The sequence below is a fragment of the Carcharhinus amblyrhynchos genome, chromosome 7, assembly GCF_965287045.1.
Source record: "Carcharhinus amblyrhynchos chromosome 7, sCarAmb.v2.hapA, whole genome shotgun sequence".
In the NCBI taxonomy this organism is placed as follows: domain Eukaryota; kingdom Metazoa; phylum Chordata; class Chondrichthyes; order Carcharhiniformes; family Carcharhinidae; genus Carcharhinus; species Carcharhinus amblyrhynchos.
Window position 1 is genome coordinate 21,517,467 of NC_137330.1, and position 23,808 is coordinate 21,541,274.

Here is a 23,808-nt window from a genome sequence, read left to right on the forward strand (position 1 = left end):
CGACTCGATTTGGTGCTTCCTCACAGCTTTTCCTGCTTATCAGCAAAGAATAGATTTAAAAACTGACTATAATATATTAGAAATCGGAATACCATCCATCTTAAATATCAAAGTTATTCCTCATCTTTGGTCCAAAGATATAGCAGAGACAGTATGACATAGGGCTTGACTGTTATCCAAATGTAACTAGACTTTTATGCTAGGGGACAGGGTTATATTATAGCAGCATTTCGCAACATTAGGAAACACTTCCTAGGCCTAAGGGGTTATTGTGGTTGGGAGAAGGGACTAAAGAAGTAAACATCACAGACGCAAATCAAAATACGCGCACGAATATGTTCAAGGAAGAGAACAAAATCAAAACTTAATCAAAGAAGTGGTTTAAACAAGTTAACAAGATATTCGTTTTGTTTTAAATGCGTGCGCAACAAGAGTTCTTTTCACTCAAAAGGGGATAAGCCTTTTAAGAGACTAGGAATGGTGAAAGCACAAAAGGGGACTTAAATTGTGTAAGGAAAACTCAATGAACATTAATAATGTGTAGAGAAAGTGAGAAAATAAAAAAAATGCAAGCAGTGTTGAAAGAAAGAAAGAGCAGAGCAAGTAGAGTGTGCACAATGGAACTTTAAAATAGTGGAGAGAAGTCATTGACAAAGTACACAATGGTACTTACATAAGCACAAGGTAAGAGAAAGAAAACAGAGCACAATAAGGCTGAAAAGAAAATAAACGGGGAAAGAAAAGAATGCACAATGGGACTTGCAAAAAAGCATTAGGAAAAAATATTCATACATTCCATAAAATAAATTAATTGAAACTCTAAAATGATAATTAAAGTAATAACTATATACCTCAGAGAAACATGTGTTTTTAGCCAGGTCAGACACTCACATGAATGAATTAATTATTTCCACATCATTGTACACAATATTATGCAAACTATGCAGCTACCATTTGAATTAAACCTGATACAGTTGATTTATCAGTTGGTGCTTATTGGCTAACCATTTCACTTTCTACACAGGATGTGGGCGTCGTTGGCTAAGCCAGCCTTCATTGCTTTTCCTAGTTGCCCTTCAAAAGATGGTGGTGAGCTGTGCTCTTCAAGCACTACAGTCCATGTGGCACATCCACACCAATATATTTCCAAGACAGGATAGTGAGTGGCTTGGAGGGGAAATCTCAGGTCGTGGTCTTCTCATGCATCCACTCCCCATGTCCTTCTAGATTGCAGTGGTTGTGGATTTGGAAGGGGTTGCCTAAGAAATCTTGATGAGTTCCTGCAGTGCATCTTGTGGATGGTCATGTTGCTGTTCCTGTGCTAAGATGGTGAAGAGAGTGAATGTTTGTGGATGTGGTGTCGATAAAGCAGGCTGATTTGTCCTGAATGGTGTCAAACTCTGGGGTGTTGATGGAGCTCATCCAGGCATGTAGGGAGTATTCCATCACACTCCTAAACCTGTGTGCCTTGTAGATGATGGACAGGCACTGGGGAGACAAGTGGCAAGTTACTTTCAGTGCAGGATTCCTAGCCTGTGACCTGCTCTTATAGCCACAGTACTTACATTGCTAGTTCAGTTCAGTTTCTGGTCAATGGTAACCCCCAGGATGTTCTTAATTTATTCACTTCCTTGGACATACTCCCGTGTACAGTTCCTGTGTTTATTTTCACTCACTTCTGTGATGTTTACTTTATTCTTCCATTTTTAGCCCCTCTCCTCTCCCATTTCCCAACCCCAACAGCTCCTCAGATCAAGAAAATGTTTGCTTACGTTGATAAATGCAGCTTAACATATTCCCTGTGGAATGCAAGAAGAGCGTTTTATTTACGATTAGCAATTTGAGGGTAATTATGCCCTTCTTGTGGATCGTGCAGCTGGACAGACTTAAAAAAATAAAGTGTTTATTTACATGTTTACCCTATGTGATTAAGACCTCATTGAATGCAATGTTTGTAGACTGCAGAAACAGAGCTCGCACATAAATTAAGCCAGGGGGAGGAGATGAATCATTAAGAGGCACAGCATGATTTTGTTCAGTTCATGCATCGGGAAGCCTCATAGACATGAGCAGAAACATTGCTGCAATGGGCAAGCAGATCAATTTGTCTTTCTGCCAGAGCAGCTAAAAAAACTGCATGTTACTTCTGAAATATGTTAGTGAACAGAGGCAAGGATTCTGTTCACTGGAAAAGATGATACCCAGAAGCCACATTCTAAGAGTCAGTCACATTCAGATGGATCCCAAGTACAGGGATTTTTTTTTGGTACAGTGATGCTCATCATTCCTTCAAGTGGGCAAAGTGGCACAGTGGTTAGCACTGCTGCCTCACAGCGCCAAGGACCCAAGTTCGATTCCTGGCTTGGGTCACTGTTTGTGTGGCGTTTGCACATTCTCCCCGTGTCTGTGCGGGTTTCCTCCCACAGTCCGAAGATGTGCAGGTTAGGTGCATTGGCCATGCTAAATTCTCCCTCAGTGTACCCAAACAAGTGCCGAAGTGTGCTGACTAGGGGATTTTCACAGCAACTTCATTACACTGTGATTGTAAGCCTACTTGTGGCTAATAAATAAACTTAAAAACAAGCATTCAGGAGTGTGCTAGTGCTGCTCAATTATTCTCAGCATCAACCAAAGCTGCAACATTACTTTCCACTTTTGATGCAAAGTGGTTGTCTTTTAAACAAATTCTGTCTGCCCAAATTTTGAAGGCAGGTTCGCACTGGCGTGCCCATGAAGCAAACTTATGATTGCTTCTTGCAGTATATTCTCCAGAAACACATGACGCCACGTCCAACTGAACAGAATTATGCCCAGCACAATGGAAGTGAATACTTATTTAGTCATATGAGACAAGATGGATGGATTGCTCAATACCCAATTATACTGGTTTGTCTAGTTTTAAAATAAATTCTCCAACCTGCGGTCTTCTATTTTTAATCCTATGCAAATTGATTGTGCTTTAAAATACAATGCTTGAACATATGCTAACAGCAAAATCCTTTTATCAAAACAATACCATCTAAGCAGAGGAAGTAAAGACAGAAAAACAGCAACTGGTTCAGTGCAATAAAATAACAAAAGTTTGGATCAGGAACGGTGGGATAATAACTCGAATGCATTACTCAGCAATTGGTACGTAACACTGAAGCAATATAGTATGGTGACATGCTGTGCTCAAATGACAATTCCTGTTTGTTTCCACTGCATGCAACATCGTTGGATTACTCACCGTCCTTTCCCCTGACGTTTCACAGATCCAACGCAAGGAATTACGCATTATTTTTCAATATTGCCACAGGCAAAGCAAAAGCAGGTGGGAAAGTAGAGCAAGGGTGAAGTCGACTTTCAAACAGGCTACTGAGCGAGTGGAAAGACAAAAGGAGGTTTGCGTATACAAGCAAACATGAAAATGATCCACAGGTAGCAATCAATCTAGTTTTTCAAGAAAATTAATCCTTCTAGAAATCTTTCCAAGTGCCCTTCTCTGACAAGAACATTATAGTATTACCAATGACAGATATCATACCATAGTTATTCTGCTCAGAAGGCAGTTGAGGAAGCAATACACAGGTCAGAACCTTTTCGTGCGTTTCCACATCAATGTCAGTCTGGAAAGTGAGAAGAGGCTGTGACTGGTTTTCAGACAACCAGAGGGCCTTCAATTTCAAGGTGGTCAGTGACAATGGCAAGTACATCAACCTGTGTCGAATAAAAGAAGGTGGCAATACAATGTAAATAAACCATTAAAAGCCTCAGACAGTTCAGTGGGACAGCACCTCCATTGTTCTGAAGTGCCATTCCCATCAAGTTTGCGTATTTCTTTTCCCACTAAACACAATTTTTAACTTTCATTGGCCTGTCAGGAAGAAGCAAAGAGTGGAGCCATGGCCAAGCGTAATCTGCCTGAATGGGAAAAACAGGCTTAACAATTGGTGGGTAAATTACTGTGAGCCACAATCATATGGTGTTTTAGGACTGATGGCAAATTGCCTATAGCTGTACGTTGGGAGTAACCGCTCTCAATTGGGCACTATTGTTCATAGAATCAAATGAAAATTAACAGTTCATATTTCCGTAGGCTAATACTTCATCACAAGTGATAACTCAAAAGTTATTTAAAGAAATTGAATTATTTAAGAGTTCTTTTGTTTCAATTTAAAGGTGTAATGTTGGTTGGCATTGCATTGAAAATGAAAATAATCGAAAGTGAACACATGAATTATGACGAGCCAGTAGTTCCACACAACATCAATTCACCTTCTGGCACTGATCGGTTACAGTAAATTTTACTACTTGTAAAACTGACACATTCATACAGGACATTGATACCTCACACAGCAAATTAAACATCAAATTCTGAGCCACAGTACAAAGCCACTTCCCCTCAATTTCCTCCTTCCTTTCCTGAAAGCACAGGCAGTAATGTGAGGCAGACACTTATCCACGTGACCAGTACTTTTGCGTGAACTTAAGGTGATCAAAGTCAGCACGCTATTTAACCAGTGGAGGCCTCTCACTTCGGACAGGCATACACTCTAGCAAAGAGATCGCTAAAGATGCATCAGTCCTGGGGAACCACAGCTAATTATTTTCCCTCTGTACTGAGATCTGCTAACGCCACATAGAATAGGGTGACATAAATAGAATCAAGCAGCACAGAATGAGCTTTAGTATTAAATCAATTTGACCCAATTTTAGACACTGCTGCTCATGTCTATCCCTACCACTCAAAATCTTGATTCTGACTTTGCAATGTAATTCTAAATTTGACTGCGAGCACCAATTCTACTTTCCATTAATTTTTTAAAACATCAAAGTCGGCAAATTTTGCAAGATTCTTAATTGGCGGTAAATCCCAGGTAGCAATAAATGGCACTTGCAGAGACACACTTTAGGGCATCTATTCAAATTTCATCATCCAAAACATAGCTTATACTTAATATAAGGGAGATTTAGTCTGTCTGAATATCAGCAGAAATAAAAGAGGGGTCAGGGTCTTGTCATCCAGCCAACAGCCTGCAATGTGCTGAATTATGGAGGAGTTGAGCTGGGAAGAATGCAGAGGTACACTGCAGCTGCAAAAGAAGGACCAACACCTTGGCATCCCACTCAATGCACTGCCCGTGTTATGAACAGCAGGGTAGCACAGTGAGCGGCATGGTGGTACAGTGGTTAGCACTGCTACCTCTCACTGCCAAGAAGCCAAGTTCGATTCCAACCTTGGGTGACTGTGTGGAATTTGCACTTTCTATCCATGTCTGTGGGGGTTTTCTTTGGGTGTTCCAGTTTCCTCCCATAGTCCAAAGATGTGCAGGTTAAGAGGATTGGCCACAGGAAACAGAGATAGAGTGGATAAGATACCCTGTCAGAGAGTCAGTACAGATTCAATGGGCCAAATGACCATCTTCTGCACTGTAGGAATTCCATGATTATCATTCAGATTAGCAAATGCCCCACAGATGCTTTGTCCACAGTTGTTGAAGGAAGATGTCAGATTGCAACAGCTCCTTTCTGCTGAAGAATTGTTCAGGTTCACTATTGTAGGTGTGGCAGTTCATTGGCACGGTGAGGTTGCTGACAGTGAAATGGTCTCTGCATGATCTCTGATCAGGTGAACTGGAGACTGAGCACATCCAGAATGCGTACAAGAGTACTTCAATTGTTATATTTTATGCAGCATTTTGTGGAGTGAGAGATCTTGATACAAGGTTTACACCCCCTCATTACACTCCAAATGAAAGTAATGACAGTCATTTTCTCACATTACTTAGTCTCTGTATTTGCTGTTGTCATGGAAAACTGCATGGATTAAAGAAAGGCTTGTTCACTGGACAGCTTGGTTGTAACAGATAACCTCTGCTGAATTTTCAGGAAAATAGCAATACTGGACTTTTAAGGAATAGTTATTGATATAGAACTCATTTTTGCTAAGTTCATTAAGGTGAAAAATGCAATTTTAAAGCTCCCAGAACCCGCACAATATCTAAAATTGAATTTCAAAACAATTCATACTCTGTCTAGATCACTGCACTTTTAAACCTGTTCTAAATTGACATATAAATCATCTGTATTTCACCAGCAGCACTGATGTTTCAAACAATATCCTAATCATCTCCAGTAGCTTTCTGGCAGCAAAGCAAGCATATCAAAAATGGCAACCTGTTACCTCCAAAACACATTTACCTGTTTCCAGCCAAGTCCAGCACGTGAAGCTCAGTAGCCTGTGAAATTTCTGGTGGGATTCTTGTTAATCGGTTATCCCGCAGACTGAAGACGTTAAGGCTACAGCACCCACCAATCTGCATTTGAAAACAAAGGGGTTAGGGAAGTCTCCACTTGCCCTGCTGTCTGTCTCTAAGGATTAGAATTTACCTTCCAGAATGTGATCTTAATTCAGAATTTTCAATTTACTACTACACGTTCTGAGCGCAAATACCTGGGCTGTTACAACGGTGCCTGCAACCAATACCAACCAATTATTAAAACTAAAATAATAATTGGCCCAGATTTTCTGGTCAGCAGTGAAGTACAGGCACTGACCATTGACCACAAAGGAAGCTGCCCATAAAAATCTGGCGGTCACTGTAGCGTGGTTTTCCCCTTTCCGACAGCAGCTTAAATCTGGCACCAGGTCATGGAGATCCCAATCCACCCAATATCATCAAACAGGGTACACAGCCAATGACAGTGAAGTATTCTTACAGACAGCCAACCAGGAAATAAATGGTGTTGAATTTTTCACTTTCCATTAATAAGTTTTTCAGAGGGCCAAAAAAGGAACTGGATTAAACATGTGGGATTATGGTAACAGCAGAAATATCATCAGTTTCAAATAAATTAAAAACGTTTTCTTTATACCATGGAGAAGTTTGAATTCCACAAACACAACATTAGTTTCTCAAGGGCAGCAAGCTGTTCAACAGTAATTACAAATTCAGAATACTATTAAAAATGCAATTGCATCATATTCAGTAAGGCTGAACTTTTGCAAGAATTTTTGCAATAAGACAAATAGTGTTGAAGGGCAAGTTGTCAGTTTAGTCATTTCTACTTACCAAAAATTTTTTATTCCATCCTAAAAACCGAATTAAACTGAATTAAATTCACATTCCTCACAAGAGAGACAGGCAAAATCCAAGCTGACAAGACAAAACATTGCACCCTATCTTGGGCTTGATCAAACAAAATCCAGGCTGGCAAGATAAGGCTTTGCACGCCCTGCCAGACTTGATCTGATGTTTCATCTTAGCCAAAAGGCGAGATGGCTTTGAAAAATTGCATTAGGCTATGCCAGAGTTGAACTTTATCAGCTACCCTGATCATTGACTCTACCCTCACCTGGGAGATCAACCTGTCGGATCATTGACTCTTCCCTGCCAGGCAAGTATATTTCTACTTTCTTGCAAATCTCGGGGTACCACAGCCTGGGGGGAGATGTGGAATGAGTGACAGCAACATCTGGATTTTCACATTTAACTGTGCATGTACAGACTTCAGTAGTTGCTGTCAGTTCCAGAGAACATACAACATTATAGCACAGTATAGGCCCTTTGGCCCTCGATGGTTTTACAGGTCAGCACAACAATCTAAAGCCCATTCTAATATCATCTAATGCTATTCTAATATCATCCATATGCTTACCCAATGACCTTTTAAATGTCCTTAATGTTGATGAGTCCACTACTATTGCAGGAAGGGCATTCAACACCCTTACTACTCTCTGAGTAAAGAGTCTACCTCTGACATCGGCCCTATATCTATCACCCCTCAATTTAAAGCCATGTCCCCTCATACCAGCCATCACCATCCGATGAAAAAGATTCAAACAGACCACCCTATCTAATTCTCTGATCACCTTGTATGCCTCTATTAAGTCACCTCTTAACCTTCTCTCTGACAAAAAACACCTCAATTCACTCAGCCTTTCCTCATAAGACCATCCCACCATACCTGGCAACATCCTGGTAAATCTCCTCTGCACCCTTTCCAATGCTTCCACATCCTTCCCACAATGCGGCGACCAGAACTGTACGCAATACTCCAAGTGCGGCTGCACCAGAGTTTTATACAGCTGCAACACGACATTATGGCTCCAAAACTCAATCCCTCTGCATATAAAAACTAACACGCTGTACGCTTTCTTAACAACCCTTTTAGCTTGGGTGCCAACTTTCAAGTATCCATGCATACGGACACCAAGATCTCTCTGCTCATCCACAGTACCAAGTATACCATTAGCCCAGTACTCTGTATTCCTGTTACTCCTTCCAAAGTGAATCACCTCACACTTTTCCACATTAAACTCCATTTGCCACCTCTCAGCCCAGCTCTGTAGCTTATCTATGTCCCTCTGTAACCTGCAACTTCCTTCCACACTTTCACAACTCCACTGACTTTCGTGTCATCCGTAAATTTACTAACCCATCCTTCTATGCCCTCATCCATGTCATTTATAAAAATGACAAACAGCAGTGGCCCCAAAACAGATCCTTGCGGTACACCACTAGTAACTGAACTCCAGGATGAATGTTTCCCATTAACCACCACCCTCTGTCTTCTGTCAGCTAACCAATTTCTGATCCAAATAATGATGGTGAACCCTAACAATTTTGACATCATTGTTACCACAAAGTTCCTGGTCAGTTATGGTACTGATCATGCTGAGGCATCCCATCAGGGCACCATTAGGAAAACCTTTTTCTCCCTCCACCCTTGAGTTCAAAACTTATTTTGCAATGTAACTTACTGGAAATATATGCTGATAATGGCACTGCAGTCCTGGGACTTCAATAAAAAGTAGGACCAGTCTATCTCCTTAACCACTGAGATTAAGGGTTGAGGAAGAACCAGAAGAGAAAGACAGAAAGAAAAAGGGTGAATTCGATCCAAAATCAGGAAGAGGAAAAGTGAAGAAAGGTCGGGCCAAGAGAGGGAAGACAGGAAAGTAAGAACAAAACTTTAAAATTTTAAACTACATTTCAAAAACCAATAATTCTCAATGCACAGGAATAAAATTGGAACTGTTTAAACTGCTCAATCTCTGAGCCACAAGAGATCAACTTGCACAATTATCATATCGTCAAAAAGCTAGTCATGCTGTTAAACCTCAGGCCCCACTTTCAGCAGTGAGTTCCATAGGCAATTAAATGAAAATCCATCAAGTTTTAAACCTACCAACGAGTTCTGGAGACAAGCAGTACACAGCATATCTCTTAATCTCTTGAAGCTGCTGACCAATTTGTGCAACCAAACCATCATGCATCATTAACCTGCTGTTACTTTCCAGCAACTCCTGTCCGAATGTAAAAGAGGGAAGCTTGGGGTTGACTGGGCGGGGGGGGGGGAAGAAGAAGAAGATGGAAAGAGAGGAGGGGAAGGTTGACGGAACAGGTTATAGTTTCTTCTCCTGTCCCCTCTCCTTACTAACAATACTCCTCCATTTTGTAGCAAAAAAACATTTTAAAACTAGACATTTTCATTTTTTTTGTTTCCTTCCAATGTTCTGTGGCCAAACGGGTTACCTAAAATGGCAATTTGTAAAGCACTCTGGGACAATTGGGCATAAACTAAAACAGCAGGCTGCAGCCTAAAAGACAGATAAACAGGCTGCAACCCAGATGACTAAATACACAGGATGTGGGCCATCTCCAGGACAAAAGGGACTTTCTCGTCAAACTGGGTTGTCTACCAGACATAGGGGCACCGTGACCCCTTATTTGGGAGGGTGGTGTGTGTCCTACGTCCCACCAGCATCTACAGATATGGCCATTTCGGACACACACAGTGTGTCCAGCAGCACCCGACTGGACTTTATCCATCAGGGTGATCAAGTCCCGATCGATTGATTGGCAATGGTCAAAAGGGGCGCGAAGCCCAACAGGGTATAAAGGTGCTACGCAACCAAGAATCTCTCTCTCTGACCCCACGAGCGAGCTACAACAACGGTGACCATCGCCAGCAACGACCAGCACGAGAAGAGCCATCACACCCGAGAAGGAAGGAGAACTAGAGCCAGAGTGCCAGACCAGAACAAAGGACCAATGTCTGCTTAGGAATTTGCCAGTCACACAAAGTTAAGTCAAGATCTCATATTGAACTTGAACTTTAGTATTTCCTGTAAGATAGCTTATTGTTGGTTGGGTGGGCGATTATTGATTGTGTGTCTTAAATAAATGTTGGTTATACTAACAAGAAGTCTACACGCAATTCTTTGTCCATGTATAAGGGTTAAAACAGACTGTGCGGCAGGCACAACAATTGGCCACTCCACCGGGACATTGACAAGAGTTAACTTTGTTGCTCCGATATCGAATCCCACAGAATCTATACTGAATGATTATTTAAAACACAGAGCCAACTGGTGTAAACACCTTATTGGACAAATAGCTACTTTCGGGAAATTGTGTATTGTGCATGCGTTGTTACTAACAAGGAAGATAGGGTAAACTCTGTAGGTTTACATTAGAATCTGGAGTGATTAGGACCGGAACACAGCCCAAAGCCGTAGCCGTAGTCCTATCAACTCCCTACCCCTTGTCGTTGAATATAGAATGGCAGGAAACAGCACAGAAACAGAGGAGTGTCCCATATAGGAAACAAAAATCAGAGAATACATTAAGAAGAAAGGGTGGCCCCTATGGGCAGAATCTTGTGCCAATACTGAGACAGGACCGAGATCAGAGTATTGGGACGATCGGAGGAAAGTTCAGGGAGAAAGGGCGGACAAATGTGGGAAAGCGACTGCCATTGTGAGCTGCTTAGGACAGCTGCTAGGAACAGAAAAGGAATTTAACACAGTTTGTAAGGAACTGGAGGAATCGAAGTGACACAGGAGGAAAAGGAGGAGGAGATTAAGAAACCAAAGGAACAGCAGCTGGAGACAATTGGCAAATAAGAGCTGAAAAGAACAGAGAGGTAGATGAATTATGAAGAACCAACCAGACAAATTTATTACAACTGGGCTAATTTTCAAACCCAGTATGAGAGAGCCTATCAAGATGCCCAGCACGCTGTCTTGGCCAAAGGTGAAGCCGAGGGGGCAGTAACACGATTGGAAGCTAAGTGCACTGATCTGCAGGTGGCAATAAAAGCGCTACATCAAGCCAGTAAAGAACAGAGACAGGGCAACCGCTGACCACTCCAAATGCCAGCAAGGAATTTCACGGCTGGAATTCCTATTATCGGTTCCGAACGGATTTGTGTGTACCTTCAGGACAGTAGAGGAAGTGGAGATAGAGGATGCGGATTGGGGAGAGTTGAAGGAGAATGCTCAACTTTACATTATGGAAACCGGGGATTGGGGTCCACCACCATCTTTCCCAGGGGAAGTCAATACCTATTGCGCCGCCAGATTTACCTCCAATACCAACGCACCCAGTGATGACTGAACGTCGGGTCGGAGAGTCTCAGGACCCAGCTGTTACATACATGACCCCGTTTACAAGTGGCACAATTGGCTGAAATCGCAAATAAAACCACAGCCTTTGAGCCATTGGCTGATCCAGTTTCTTTGAGATAATGCATGGGCTAGATGAAAGGGAAGAAGTGAAGCTGACAGTCACGTGCTCAACCAAGTCTGTACAGTCTGCCCTGCCAGCCCCTCAAAATGTCGGGGAAGGAACCTCAAACGAAATTAAGGAAGTGATATTGCCTGTGGTAGGGTTTAATAAAGGGGATCCTGTAGATGGGTTAAATAAATGTAGGCAGAGGAAAGGGGAACATCCGACTGCCTTTGCCGGTCGCTTATGGATCCACTTCACAGGAGTATATGGGGAATTAGATCGGGCTAGGTTAAATGAGGCTGATTCATCCAAACGGGCTATGACATTATGGGCAGCACGGTAGCACAGTGGTTAGCACTGCTGCTTCACAGCTCCAGGGTCCTGAGTTCGATTCCCAGCTCAGGCCACTGTCCGTGTGGAGTTTGCACATTCTCCTCGAATCTACGTGGGTTTCCTCCGGGTGCTCCGGTTTCCTCCCACAGTCCAAAGATGCGCTGGTTAGGTTGATTGGCCGTGCTAAGAAATTGCCCCTTAGTGTCCAGGGATGCGTATGTTAGAGGGATTAGTGGGTATAATATGTAGAGATATGGGGATAGGGCCTGGGTGGGATTGTGTTCGGTGCAGACTCGATGGGCCGAAGGGCCTCTTTCTGCACTGCAGGGTTCTATGGTTCTATGATTAGCCTCGCACACTACAGAGGAAGGAAAGAAAGCCTGTGCTAATTCTGACCCCGCAGAGACAACACACAATGAAACATGGGTTCTCCGACATTTAGCTCGAGTCAGGAAACAGGAAGTTCAGGGAGCCCCAATGTCACGGTCAGAAAGGGAGGCGAGAATGATTCCGATGAGGGCGAGATACGGTCCAGTGTGGAGAAACGAGGGTACAGGGGATCACCAACACCAGAGAAATACAGCTCCACATCACAGCAGCCGCGGGGAGAGATAGGGGGACATGTTTTAATTGCGGGCAGCCAGGACACTTCATTCAAGATTGTAGGAGACCCCCACCACCATATACAGAGTCCGAGACTACCAGGAGCACCGGTTCCACCAGTTAAGCCAGCTCCTTGGTACGAGAGAGATCCCCGCCCACCACCGATAGATGGACCCGGTCACCCCATGCATACTGTAAGCACGAGCCCACCACTGTATCCAACTGTCCCCCTCTATGGAACCCTGTGCCCGGTCTCCCCAACTTGAGTCTGTGGCACCACGTGGAATAGGGAGATCCCTAGTTAGCGGTGAGGTAAGAGGCCATCTCGTAGAATTCCTTTGGGATACTGGAGGCTCCCAAACTACCCTGAATCATCAAAATTATGGGCACAATTACACTGAGTGGATTCACAGGACACATGCAGGAGGGATGCATTACAGCCCCTGTACAGGTCTGCCTAGGTAGCATGGCATGTGGCCATCCGGTGGTGTTAGTTGACCTTCCCCCAAACGCTAAACACATCTTTGGGGCTAATTACATGAATAAATGTAATCTTTCATTTGATCCAGCTAATTGATGCATTTGGCAGATGGCTACAATTAGCAGAGCACCATCAATCAACCCGGTTGGGACATACACTAATAGAGTTAGCGCAATAGGGGAATTCTGGTTTGATTCCTTAACGATTAGCAGTGATCCAGCCATCAGGAAGATGCTGCAAAGAAACAATGAGGTGTTTGCGCGGCATAAACATGATTGTGGCCAGGTACCTGGGGAGGTGTTAATTGAAGGACCAGATCCAAAACCACAGAGACAATACAGTTCCCACAGACAGAGGGGGAGGTGGCAAAGTAATTGATAGTTTATTACTGCAGGGGGCGTTGAGACAAGTGGCATCCACAGATAATGCACTGATATGGCCTGTGGGAAAGGTAGATGGACCATGGAGGTTAACGGTCGATTATCGGGAATCCATAGAATCATAGAACCCTACAGTACAGAAAGAGACCATTTGGCCCATCGAATCTGCACCGACCGCTATCCCATCCAGACCTTACCCCGATATCCCTACATATTTACCCACTAATCCCTCTAACCAATGCATCTCGGGGCAATTTTAGCATGGTCAATCAACCTAACCCACACACCTTTGGAGTGGGAGGAAACCTGAGCACCTGGAGGAAACCCATGCAAACACGAAGAGAATGTGCAAAGTCCACACAGTGACCCAAGCCAGGGATCAAACCCAGGTCCCTGGAGCCGTGAAGCAGCAGTGCTTCACTGTGCTACCTTAATAAATTAAATAAGGTTACCCGACTCACAGCCCACACAGTAGCCACAAGCCCTGTCACTATGATGAGACAGGGAGCTCAGGCAAAGTTTTTCCACAGCACTAGATATTAGTAACAGCTTCTGGTCCATCCCTTTAAATCAGTCTTGCCAGTACAAGTTCACCTTCACCTTCCAGGGACAGCAATACACTTGGACATGCCGACCAAAGGGTTTCCATAATTCCCTGTCCATCTTTCACAGGCAACTAGCTGCCGGGCTAGAAAAGTTTTCCCAACCCGAGTGCTTGGTCCAATATGTAGATGATTTATTGTTATAGACTAACACCAAAGAGGACCATATAACATTGCTGGATGAATTAATTGCACTGCTCCACTCATTAGGCTGCAAGTTCAACCCGAAAAAGACCCAAATTTTGCAACCCAAGCTTATATACCTAGTCACTGTGATTACCCATGAGAAAAGGGAAATCAAACAGAAAAGGATAGACTCCATAGCGCACCTCCCACTGCCCCAAGATGTGGGTGCCCCCCCCGATCTTTCCTTGGACTAGTAGGGTACTGTCAGATCCATATAGACGGCTTCGCCACCAAGGCAGCCCCACTTTCCGAATTGCGAAAGAAAAGTGTGACCTGGAAGTAGACTGTGCAGCACACAGCTGCAGTAACCGATTTCAAGGGCGCCCTCACCACAACGCGAACCTTACGAGTCCCTGACCCAGATTTACCATACGCCTTAGAAGTTGCAGCCGCTGACTACACACTTTCAGCAGTATTATTACAAGAAAGACATGGTAGACCAGGCCCAGTAGCCTATGCCTCACGAGTATCAGACCCAATTGAACAAGGCTTCTCTGGGTGTGAACGACACCTGCTCGGGGTATTTTGGGCCGTGCAGCATTTCGTCTATTATCACCGGACTGAACCCAATAACTGTCCTCACTGAACACATCCCAACCCAGTGTCGGCTGGATGGCTGCCTTAAAGATGGCTCGGTAAACCAGGTCGATGCTGCCCATTGTTCACTACTACTGGAGGGTAAAGTGAACCAAAGCGCTCACATTCCTGGCAGATAATTTAAATTGTGGGGGAGATCCGCATGAGTGCGGCAAAGGACCCCACAGGTCCCTTTATCCTGAAGCAACAGGAGACACGATCAGGGACAAAACAGGCAACCACCGAACGGACAGACTCAGCCATGAGAATTTATGTTCAACCACCATAGAGAATGGGACCAGAATCACAGGATGTGGCATTTATGTGGAAAATCAACAGGCACTAATAAAACTCGCCCTCAAGGTACCCAGCCATTTGAGTGCTCAAGCTGCTGAACTAGCAGCAGTCGCATACGTAGTGAGCCACCCAGACTATTTCCAATCCCTGCCAACATACACTCCAATAGTATGTACGTGTGCAACAGCTCGAGTTCCCACCGTCATGGGAAGCCAGAGGCTTCGTCTCTGTGGACGTAAAGCCCCTATCACCAGCTGCCTTACTCAAACAGGTTCTGCAGGCCACCAAAGGGTGAAATATGGAATTATTACGTTTAGAAGCCACCACAGGACCTCCCCACCTGGTATCTGTAAGGCTGCTGCACTAGCCAAGGCCGGTGCTCGCACAGGACAGTTTTGGCAGCCACTTGGAGGAGAGCAAGTAAATGTTAAGACCATTTGCCAAACTAATATAGCCGACCTGGTCCAGGCACAGCGCACTGACAGTTCTCTAAAACAAATTTTAGAAGGAGTCTACCCAGCCCCATATGATAAATGGAAAGACAAAATATAGATTCAGGATGGTTTGCTATTAAAGACAGGCACATATGTAGTCCCTACCCAGGGCAGAAATCAGCACATCTACCAGCACCATGGCCATTAGGGCATCGAGACAACAATCGAGCAATTAAAAGAATTATGTTGGTGGCCCAAACTGCACGATGACATTGCCCATTATATCGACAATTGTTTAATTTGTGCCCAGAACAACCCCAATAGGTATGCCAGAAAAGCAGAGCTAAGTCACACATGCCCAGTAAAAGACTCCTGGACAAATCTCCAAATTGATTATATTGGCCCACTACCGCCATGTAGGAATGGATTTAAATACATCCTGGTAACAATAGACACTTTCACCAAATGGGTCAAGGCGCTCACCACTAGATCCAACACAGCTAAGGCCACCACAAAGATATTAGTCTAGCAGGTGTTTACACAACGGGGTCTTCCCCGCAGCAGAGTCCAACCAAGGGACACATTTCACTGGGCGGGAGATGCAGAATGTTATGGTTATGTTTGGCACCAAGCAGAAATCCCTTATCGCCTACCATCCGCAATCCAGTAGAATCGAAGAGCGCATGAACCAAACACTAAAAGGGCAGCAAAACAACACAACATGTGATACTTCCCTTTGCCCTCATGATGTTACATAACACTGTTTCCAGTTCTACTGCACATTTCAATAAAAGGATACACCTGGTAGAATATACAGTCGGCCAGCAGGTAATGATTTCCCTCTACAACCCCAGTTCTTTGTTGCCTCCAAGATATGCAGGTGTGCACACCATCACTGACAAAATAAGCTCCTTGGTGTATAAAGTCCTAATCACCAATGGGAAAACTGGTTGGTTCCACATCAATCAACTGAAAACTCACAGGACTCAGAATAATCACTTCCACCATCTCTCATTAGAGATAGGGGAGGGTGTCAGTAGGCAACCAGAATGGCCCCACCCAGGAAATGTATTTCCTTGGATACCTTCTCATCCACTTTCAGGTTCAGACCAGACCCTTACCCCTACCACACTACAGCCCAGGGCCTCGTCCACACCTGAAGTGCCCCCAATCCTGGGGGCACTGATCGACCGAGACATAACAGGAGACTTACGCACCCTAGAGGCTGGCACGACTCGCTAGATATTGCGGCATTATGGACTCTCGCATAAACATAAGCCTTAACAGCCCCAGGCCCAACAGTGAGGCCCTGACTAAACAGCACTGGGTTATTTTGATGGGGACACCCAGTGCTGTATCCCCCACCTGGGTAAGGGACCAGGCACATAAATTAATTAGACTGGAAGACAAGGATGAAGGACTCCTGAACCCTGATCCAAATGCAGTCCAACAAACACACGGGTATGGAGGCCGGGTGAGGAGATAATGATGGAGCCCGATGAGGTACACGAGTCAGAAGATGAGTCTCTGTTGGGCAATTTGTTAATGGAAATGCTAATGAAGGAACCTAAGGTGCTCCAAATGATGAAATTCAACCTACAGTACAGACCAATGAAGGTACAAGAATCTCTTAAAAAACCCTGCAACCTGCCGGTCCATCGTGACCGACTCATTTCCCATGCCATTTGTATACTGCTAGTACGGCTAACCACGTTATTTATACTGTGCTCTTTCACCAGCTTTCTTGAATAAAGACATCATAAAGGCAGCTATGCAGATCTTTGAGGCAGCTATGCTAAATTTTAGCATTGAGACGGCTGTGCTAAATTTTAAAATCATTGAGGCGGCTATGCTAAATATTAACATCATTGAAACATCTGTGCTAAATTTTAAAATCGTCAAGGCAACGGGGCCACATTTTCAACTCTTAGAGGCACTTGTGCTAAATTTTAAATGCATTCCGCCTTCAAACCCCGAGACACTCAGAACGGACACTTCTCCAAGTCGTTGCAGACCAATTCCAGTGCTATTCGAATCCTGAGGGTTAATGGTGACTGCTGCTGGAATAAAACTGGCTGCCTTGATTTTGCTGGCCAGTTAAACAAACTATTTTCCCACCAGCCCATGACATTTATTGATCTGAAAAAAAATTTGCTTGGTAGCGGTTCACAATTAGAATTAAAAAAACTACGACATGCAAGCGACAATTGATATACCCAGATCCTCCTGACCACACCACTGTCAACAGTGTTCAAAAAAAGGGGAGAGGGGAACCATGAACAGTTTAAATATATGCGCATATATCAAATATTGGATGCCATAAAAGTAGAAAGTACACTATAGCTCCTCAGGACAATGACAGATGATGACCTACGATCTACCTCATCAGATTCATCATCAGGATAAGCGTACAGGACACGCCAAGCAAGATGAGCTGGTGGTATCCAGATCTTTCACGATTTGCCCCACCTGACACAGGGGAATGTGAGGAGGGTGTATTATGGGTGCGCCCCGAGAAGAGTATAATGTTTGGGTGTAACAGCCAGTGGTTGGTATACAGAAAACCAAATGGCAGTTCAACTGAATGTTATCTGACTGTTGCCATAGAAGGGGATTGGTGGGGATTTTCAAATAATGGCTGCCCTGAAATTGGATGTCTGGCCAACAGCCCAGAAAAAGGATTGGAGCTTGGGCAGCGGTGCCCCAGGATACTGAGGGGAACTTTGCATTGTATGAACTAAGAAGCCAACCCCAGATCCATCCCACTCGATTTGTCCCCCAGAACACAGAATGGATTGATACTAAAACACACAGGGAAAACGCTGTATGACAACATCCACCACCAATTGGTACCTGTGGTGGTGGTGGATATAGCTGGGACCCAACCACCAGAGTGGTTCTCTCCCCAACTTGAGAATATACCTCCACTTGATTCGCAGACTGTTAGGACGGAAGATAGGAACAGATAAAAGACCGGAAAGATCCAAGAAGGAGTTAGTCAATGACATGGCTACACAGCATAAGGAGCAGGAGTAGCAACCATCAACACCCATGATTTAGCTGACCTGGACAATAAACTTAGGGTTCGGACCCAACAGGTTAAACTGACACTAAGTTCTATCAATGAGGACAATTGGCAAGATGCTGAAGGGGAACTGACTGGGAACACAGCCAGCAGTCACATGGTAGCTGTGTTAGAAGGACAAACCAAGACAATCAAATTATCAGGGAAAAATTAGAGGATGACCACCAACAACAGAACCAGATTTTATGCAGTGCATACAGACAGTGGATGATAGAACAGCTAAGGGAAAACCTAGAGCAGGTACGCAGTGGACATATTCCGTCTTGGAATAGTGACCAACAGGTGGAACACCTATTTACAGGTAAGAAACACCCTGAGCTCTTCGGCTGCTAGATGCAACGGTTGACCAAAGTCTGGTTCAATGATGTCTGCAAAGGGTCTCAAGGGAAAGCCCTGGGAATGATATTAGGGCTCCCCATAATCACTGACGACTGGATCAGATTGAGGGTCTTTCAAGTGGAAAATATAGGGACTATCCAAGAGGCTATCTGGACAGGGTTCAACGGCACTTTGTTGTACGCAGTGGAGAAAGAAGGGAGACTCATCAGCACTACTCTAAACAGATGTCAGCAAACTGACAAAATAATCACATGTCCGTACCCAGTTTACTTAAATGAGCATGCACTGTGTGGCTTCAGAACAAACATGAGCCTAACTGGACACAGACATAACTCAGGTAGCTTACAAGGGATCAGGGAGATACTGTCTCACTCCTTCCCTGAAACAATATCAGTATGGCGCGACATATTGTGACATTACATAAAACATAGAACACTACTGCAGAAACAGGCCCTTCGGCCCACAAGTTGCGCCGATCATATCCATACCTACCAGGCCATCTGTAACACCCAATCCCGTTAAATCCCATGTACTCATCCAGAATTCTTTTAAAAGACCCCAGCGAGTTTGCCTCTACCACCACCGACAGCAGCCGATTCCACTCACTCACCACCCTCTGAGTGAAAAACTTACCCCTAACATTTCCTCTGTACTTGCTTCCTAGCACCTTAAACCTGTGTCCTCTCACAGCGACCATTTCAGCCCTGGGAAATAGCCTCCGAGAATCCACCCTATCTATTTCTCTCAACATTTTATAAACCTCTATCTTCGTCTCTCCAGGGAGAAGAGACCTAGCTCCCTCAACCTATCTTCATAAGGCATGCCTCCCAATCCAGGCAACATCCTTGTAAATCTCCTCTGCACCCTCTCAATAGCTTCCACATCCTTCCTGTAGTGAGGCGACCAGAACTGCGCACAGTACTCCAAGTGGGGTCTGACAAGGGTCTTATAAAGTTGCAGCATTACCTCCCAACTCCTAAACTCAATCCCTCAATTAACGAAGGCCAGTACACCATATGCCTTCTTGACCACATCCTCCACCTGCGGGGCCGATTTAAGAGTCCTATGGACCCAGACCCCAAGATCCTTCTGCTCCTCAACACTGCTAAGGCTCCTACCCTTGATATTGTACTCCTTCATCCCATTGGTCCTGCCAAAATGGACCACTACACATTTATCCGTGTTGAAGTCCATCTGCCACTTCTCTGCCCAGTCTTGCATCCTATCTACATCACGCTGCAACTTCTGTCATCCCTCCAGACTATCCACAACACCACCAACCTTCGTGTCATCGGCGAACTTACTAACCCATCCCTCCACTTCCTCATCCAGGTCATTTATGAAAATGACAAACGGCAAGGGTCCTAGAACCTGGGGCACTCTACTGGTGACCGACCTCCATGCAGAAAAAGACCCATCCACAACCCCTCTCTGCCTTCTGCAGGCAAGCCAGTTCCGGATCCACAAGGCCAAAGCCCCTTGGATCCCATGCCCTCTCACCTTCTCAAGAAGTTTTGCATGGGGAACCTTATCAAACGCCTTGCTGAAGTCCATGTAAACCGCATCCACTGTTCCTCCTTCGTCAATGTGTTCAGTCACATTTTCAAAGACCTCAACTAGGCTTGTAAGGCACGACCTGCCCTTGACAAAGCTGTGCTGACTACTTCTGATCATTCTAAACGTCTCAAAATGCTCATAAATTCTGTCCCCCAGAATCCTCTCCATCAACTTACCAACCACTGAGGTCAGACACACCATATTGACATATTGTGACATTACTAGCACTACACTCTGCATCAAACCAGACATCAAACAGGGTGAGCCTCATTCAACTAATAGACTTCTATAAGAGGGAGAGGGTAGATTTGAACACCACTAACAAGCACCGACAGACTCTAGCGGAGTACCATGAGAAATATGACAAGCCTAAAACCCCTGCCGGAGGACATGAACCAGATTCGGGTAAAATTGGCTACAGCCCACAGAACCTTCACCAAAGTAATGCAGCAGATCCAAGAGGTGAAAAGGGGAATTAAAGAAATTAAAGTCACTTCTTTGGAACTGAGGCTCAAATATTCAAATCCACCCATTTGTTCGCATGATGTCACACCTGGCGGCATTACTGATTTTGTTCACCATGGTATACCTGATCATCCTCAAAGTCCAATTCAGCTGATGGAAAAAAGAGGATCACCCAGAGGCAGGACGTAGGGTCCGCCCTTGAACCATGGTCCCCTCTAATTCAGTAGAGCAATGTTTACCGGAAGCCTGCCACTTTGCAATTTGTACTAATGAACCGTTGGAAATCCTACTACCAACGTGTGCCTCAGATCTGCGAATGATTTATTGTAATGTTTGTTTGAACGTTGGTTTATAATTAGCTTATTTTAATAATGGTGTTTAGAATATGTGGTTGTTTGTAGAGTTTTGCTTCCGGAATGTAAATATGCTGTAGGGATGTATCATTAGTGTGCGTGCCAATGTCTGGGCCTTGCTTCACTGTTGAGTGACTGGGGAATTCCTGATAGATACTGGTCTGGAGTTTGTGTTCCATCATGCTTCGCATTCAGGATCAAAGGGGGTGGGGGGGGGGGACTGTTGCCAAACAGGCCACCTAAAATGGCGATTTGTAAAGCACTCTAGGACAACGGGGCAAGAACTAAAAACAGCATGCTGTCGCCTAAAAGACAGAGATAAGCAGGCTGCAACTCAGACGACTGGCACAGGATTTAGGCCTTCTCCAGGACAAAAGCGACTTTCTGGTCAAACTGGGTTGTTTACCAGGTGTAGGGGCACCGTAACCCCTTACTTGGGAAGGAGGTGTGTGTCATATGTGCCCCCAGCACCTGCAGACATGGCCATTTTGGCCAGACCCACAGATTGGTGTGGCAGCACCCGATCGGACTTTATCCATCAGGCTGATCAAACTGCTGATCGATTGATTGATTGATTGATAATGGCCAAAAGGGGCGCAAAACCCAACAGGGTATAAAGGGTGCTGCGCAACCAAGAATCTCTCTCTCTCTCTGACTCCATGAACGAGCTACAACAACGGTATCATCACCAGCAACGACCAGCACGAGGACAGCCGCCACAACCGAGAAGGAAAAAGACCAGACCAAAGGACCAGAACGCGCAGAGGATTACTGAGACCTGCACACAGATAAAGGCCAATATCTGCTTGGGTATCTGCCAGTCACGCAAAGTTAAGGCAAGGTCTTGTATTGGATTTGAACTTTAGTGTTTTCTCTAAGATAACTTATTGTTGGTTGGGTGAGTGATTATCGATTGTGTGTTTTAAATAAATATTGGTTGTACTAACATGAAGTCTACTTGCAATTCTTTGTTCAAACAGACTGTGTGGCAGGCACAATAGTGCCATCAAATGACTTCAACAGCAAGCAGTCTACATCACAGAAGGACTCCACTAACTGCAATGGTGATTATAACTTCAAAACATTATGTCAGCTGATGATCACCAAACACAGAAAATCAGTTTTATGACCCCAGGGCAAAAGTTGTGAAAAAAACCCAATATTAAAATACCCACCCATTTCTCAGAAACGTGCAGCTAAGTGCGACAGTGTCGCAGTTATAGATCTGAACTAGCAACCCTGAGGTGGACAAGTTTATATCTTTAGCAGCATACGAAACTAATTTGAATGAGATATTGTAATCTGCCAGCAATCAAAAAATGATCATGCAAGCTTCTATAAAAAACCCAATACTTCACTGCTACCCTTGAGAGAAGAGTTCCTGTCATCTCCACTCAGTTCAACCTGGAAGCCTTTATAGCTCCCACTCTTAATGCCCTCTGAAGTGGCAAAACAAAGGGAGGATACCCATCGCTGCTTTCTCACGGCAATTGGGGATACTAGTAGATTTGCCAGCTTTCCCTACATCTCGAGGATAAACTTAGAAAAACTTAACGCAAGTAATAAACATTTGGACAGAGTAAGAGTACTTTTGAGGAGTTATATTCTGTAGGATGGACAACAAAATATAATTGTAAAAATATCAACGCATATTGTGGAGCATGATTAAACTATGTGTATAAGAGAGAGAGCCACACATCAACCCAACTCCTGTCTCAATGACAGAAAAAGCAGAAAGCAGATCAAGTTCACCACAATACACTTGTCATTTGAAGCAGGGTTTTTACTACTTGCAGAGACAAGAATGACTAGTTTTAAGTAATGTAATCATCCACAGCCCAACCAAATCCAACTGGAAAAAGCCACTGCATACAAATGTTGTGCTGCCAATTTTGAACACAAAAATGTGAAGCAGTTGGGAAGTGACTGAATTTCATAATGTCTGAAATTGTTAGCGATTTAGTATAAAACACACAAGTTGAACAGTCTAAAACTTCATCAGCATTCTGAAATGATTGTACTTGATGTGATAATCAAAATAGTTACAACTTTAACCTTTACAAAAATCATCATCTGGATTTAAACTAATTTTTGAATCTTTCAAAAAAGCAGTTTTTCCCCTTCTTGATTCTCTCACTGCTCATCCATTAACCTATCAGCTAGGAAGGCAAGTAACTCCCATTCCTCTCTAACAACATTGATCAAGCTACAAGGAAAATGGTAGGTTTAAAAGACCTGTATGCTTTACTCTCCTCTGCCACTTCCCACAACACCCCACCCCTCTTCATACCGGTCACAAGAAAGAATCAAACAACCAACATGGCACTCCCCCGACAACGCAAGCAAATTTGGTGTAATTCATCATGGGGGTGTAGGGAGGAGGAGTCTGGTAAAAAGAGTACCAATCACAATGACACACTGGTTTGCTGCATTCATATACCATCCTAACTTTGAACTATATCCCTGTTCCTTCACGATCAAAGTCCCTAACAATACCTACACCACAGACTTCAATGGTTCAAGAAGGCAGCTCACCACCATCACTTTCTCAAGTGTAACCAAAGATGGTTAACCAATGACACCTATATCCCATGAATGGGGGAAAAAAAAGCATAG

The 23,808-nt window shown here is 44.1% G+C and overlaps 1 protein-coding gene across 1 annotated transcript in view; it reads right to left on the reverse strand.

Annotated features, from left to right (window-relative positions):
• Positions 1 to 23,808, reverse strand: part of lrrc1 (leucine rich repeat containing 1) — a 402,129-nt gene that overhangs the window by 221,569 nt on the left and 156,752 nt on the right. Inside the window, exons 11-12 of the mRNA XM_080192020.1 lie at positions 6,184 to 6,299; positions 3,527 to 3,699 (exon numbers count right to left, since the gene is read on the reverse strand). Of these exons, the coding sequence (XP_080048146.1) occupies positions 3,527 to 3,699; positions 6,184 to 6,299 (289 nt within the window). The remainder of the gene's footprint in view (positions 1 to 3,526; positions 3,700 to 6,183; positions 6,300 to 23,808) is intronic.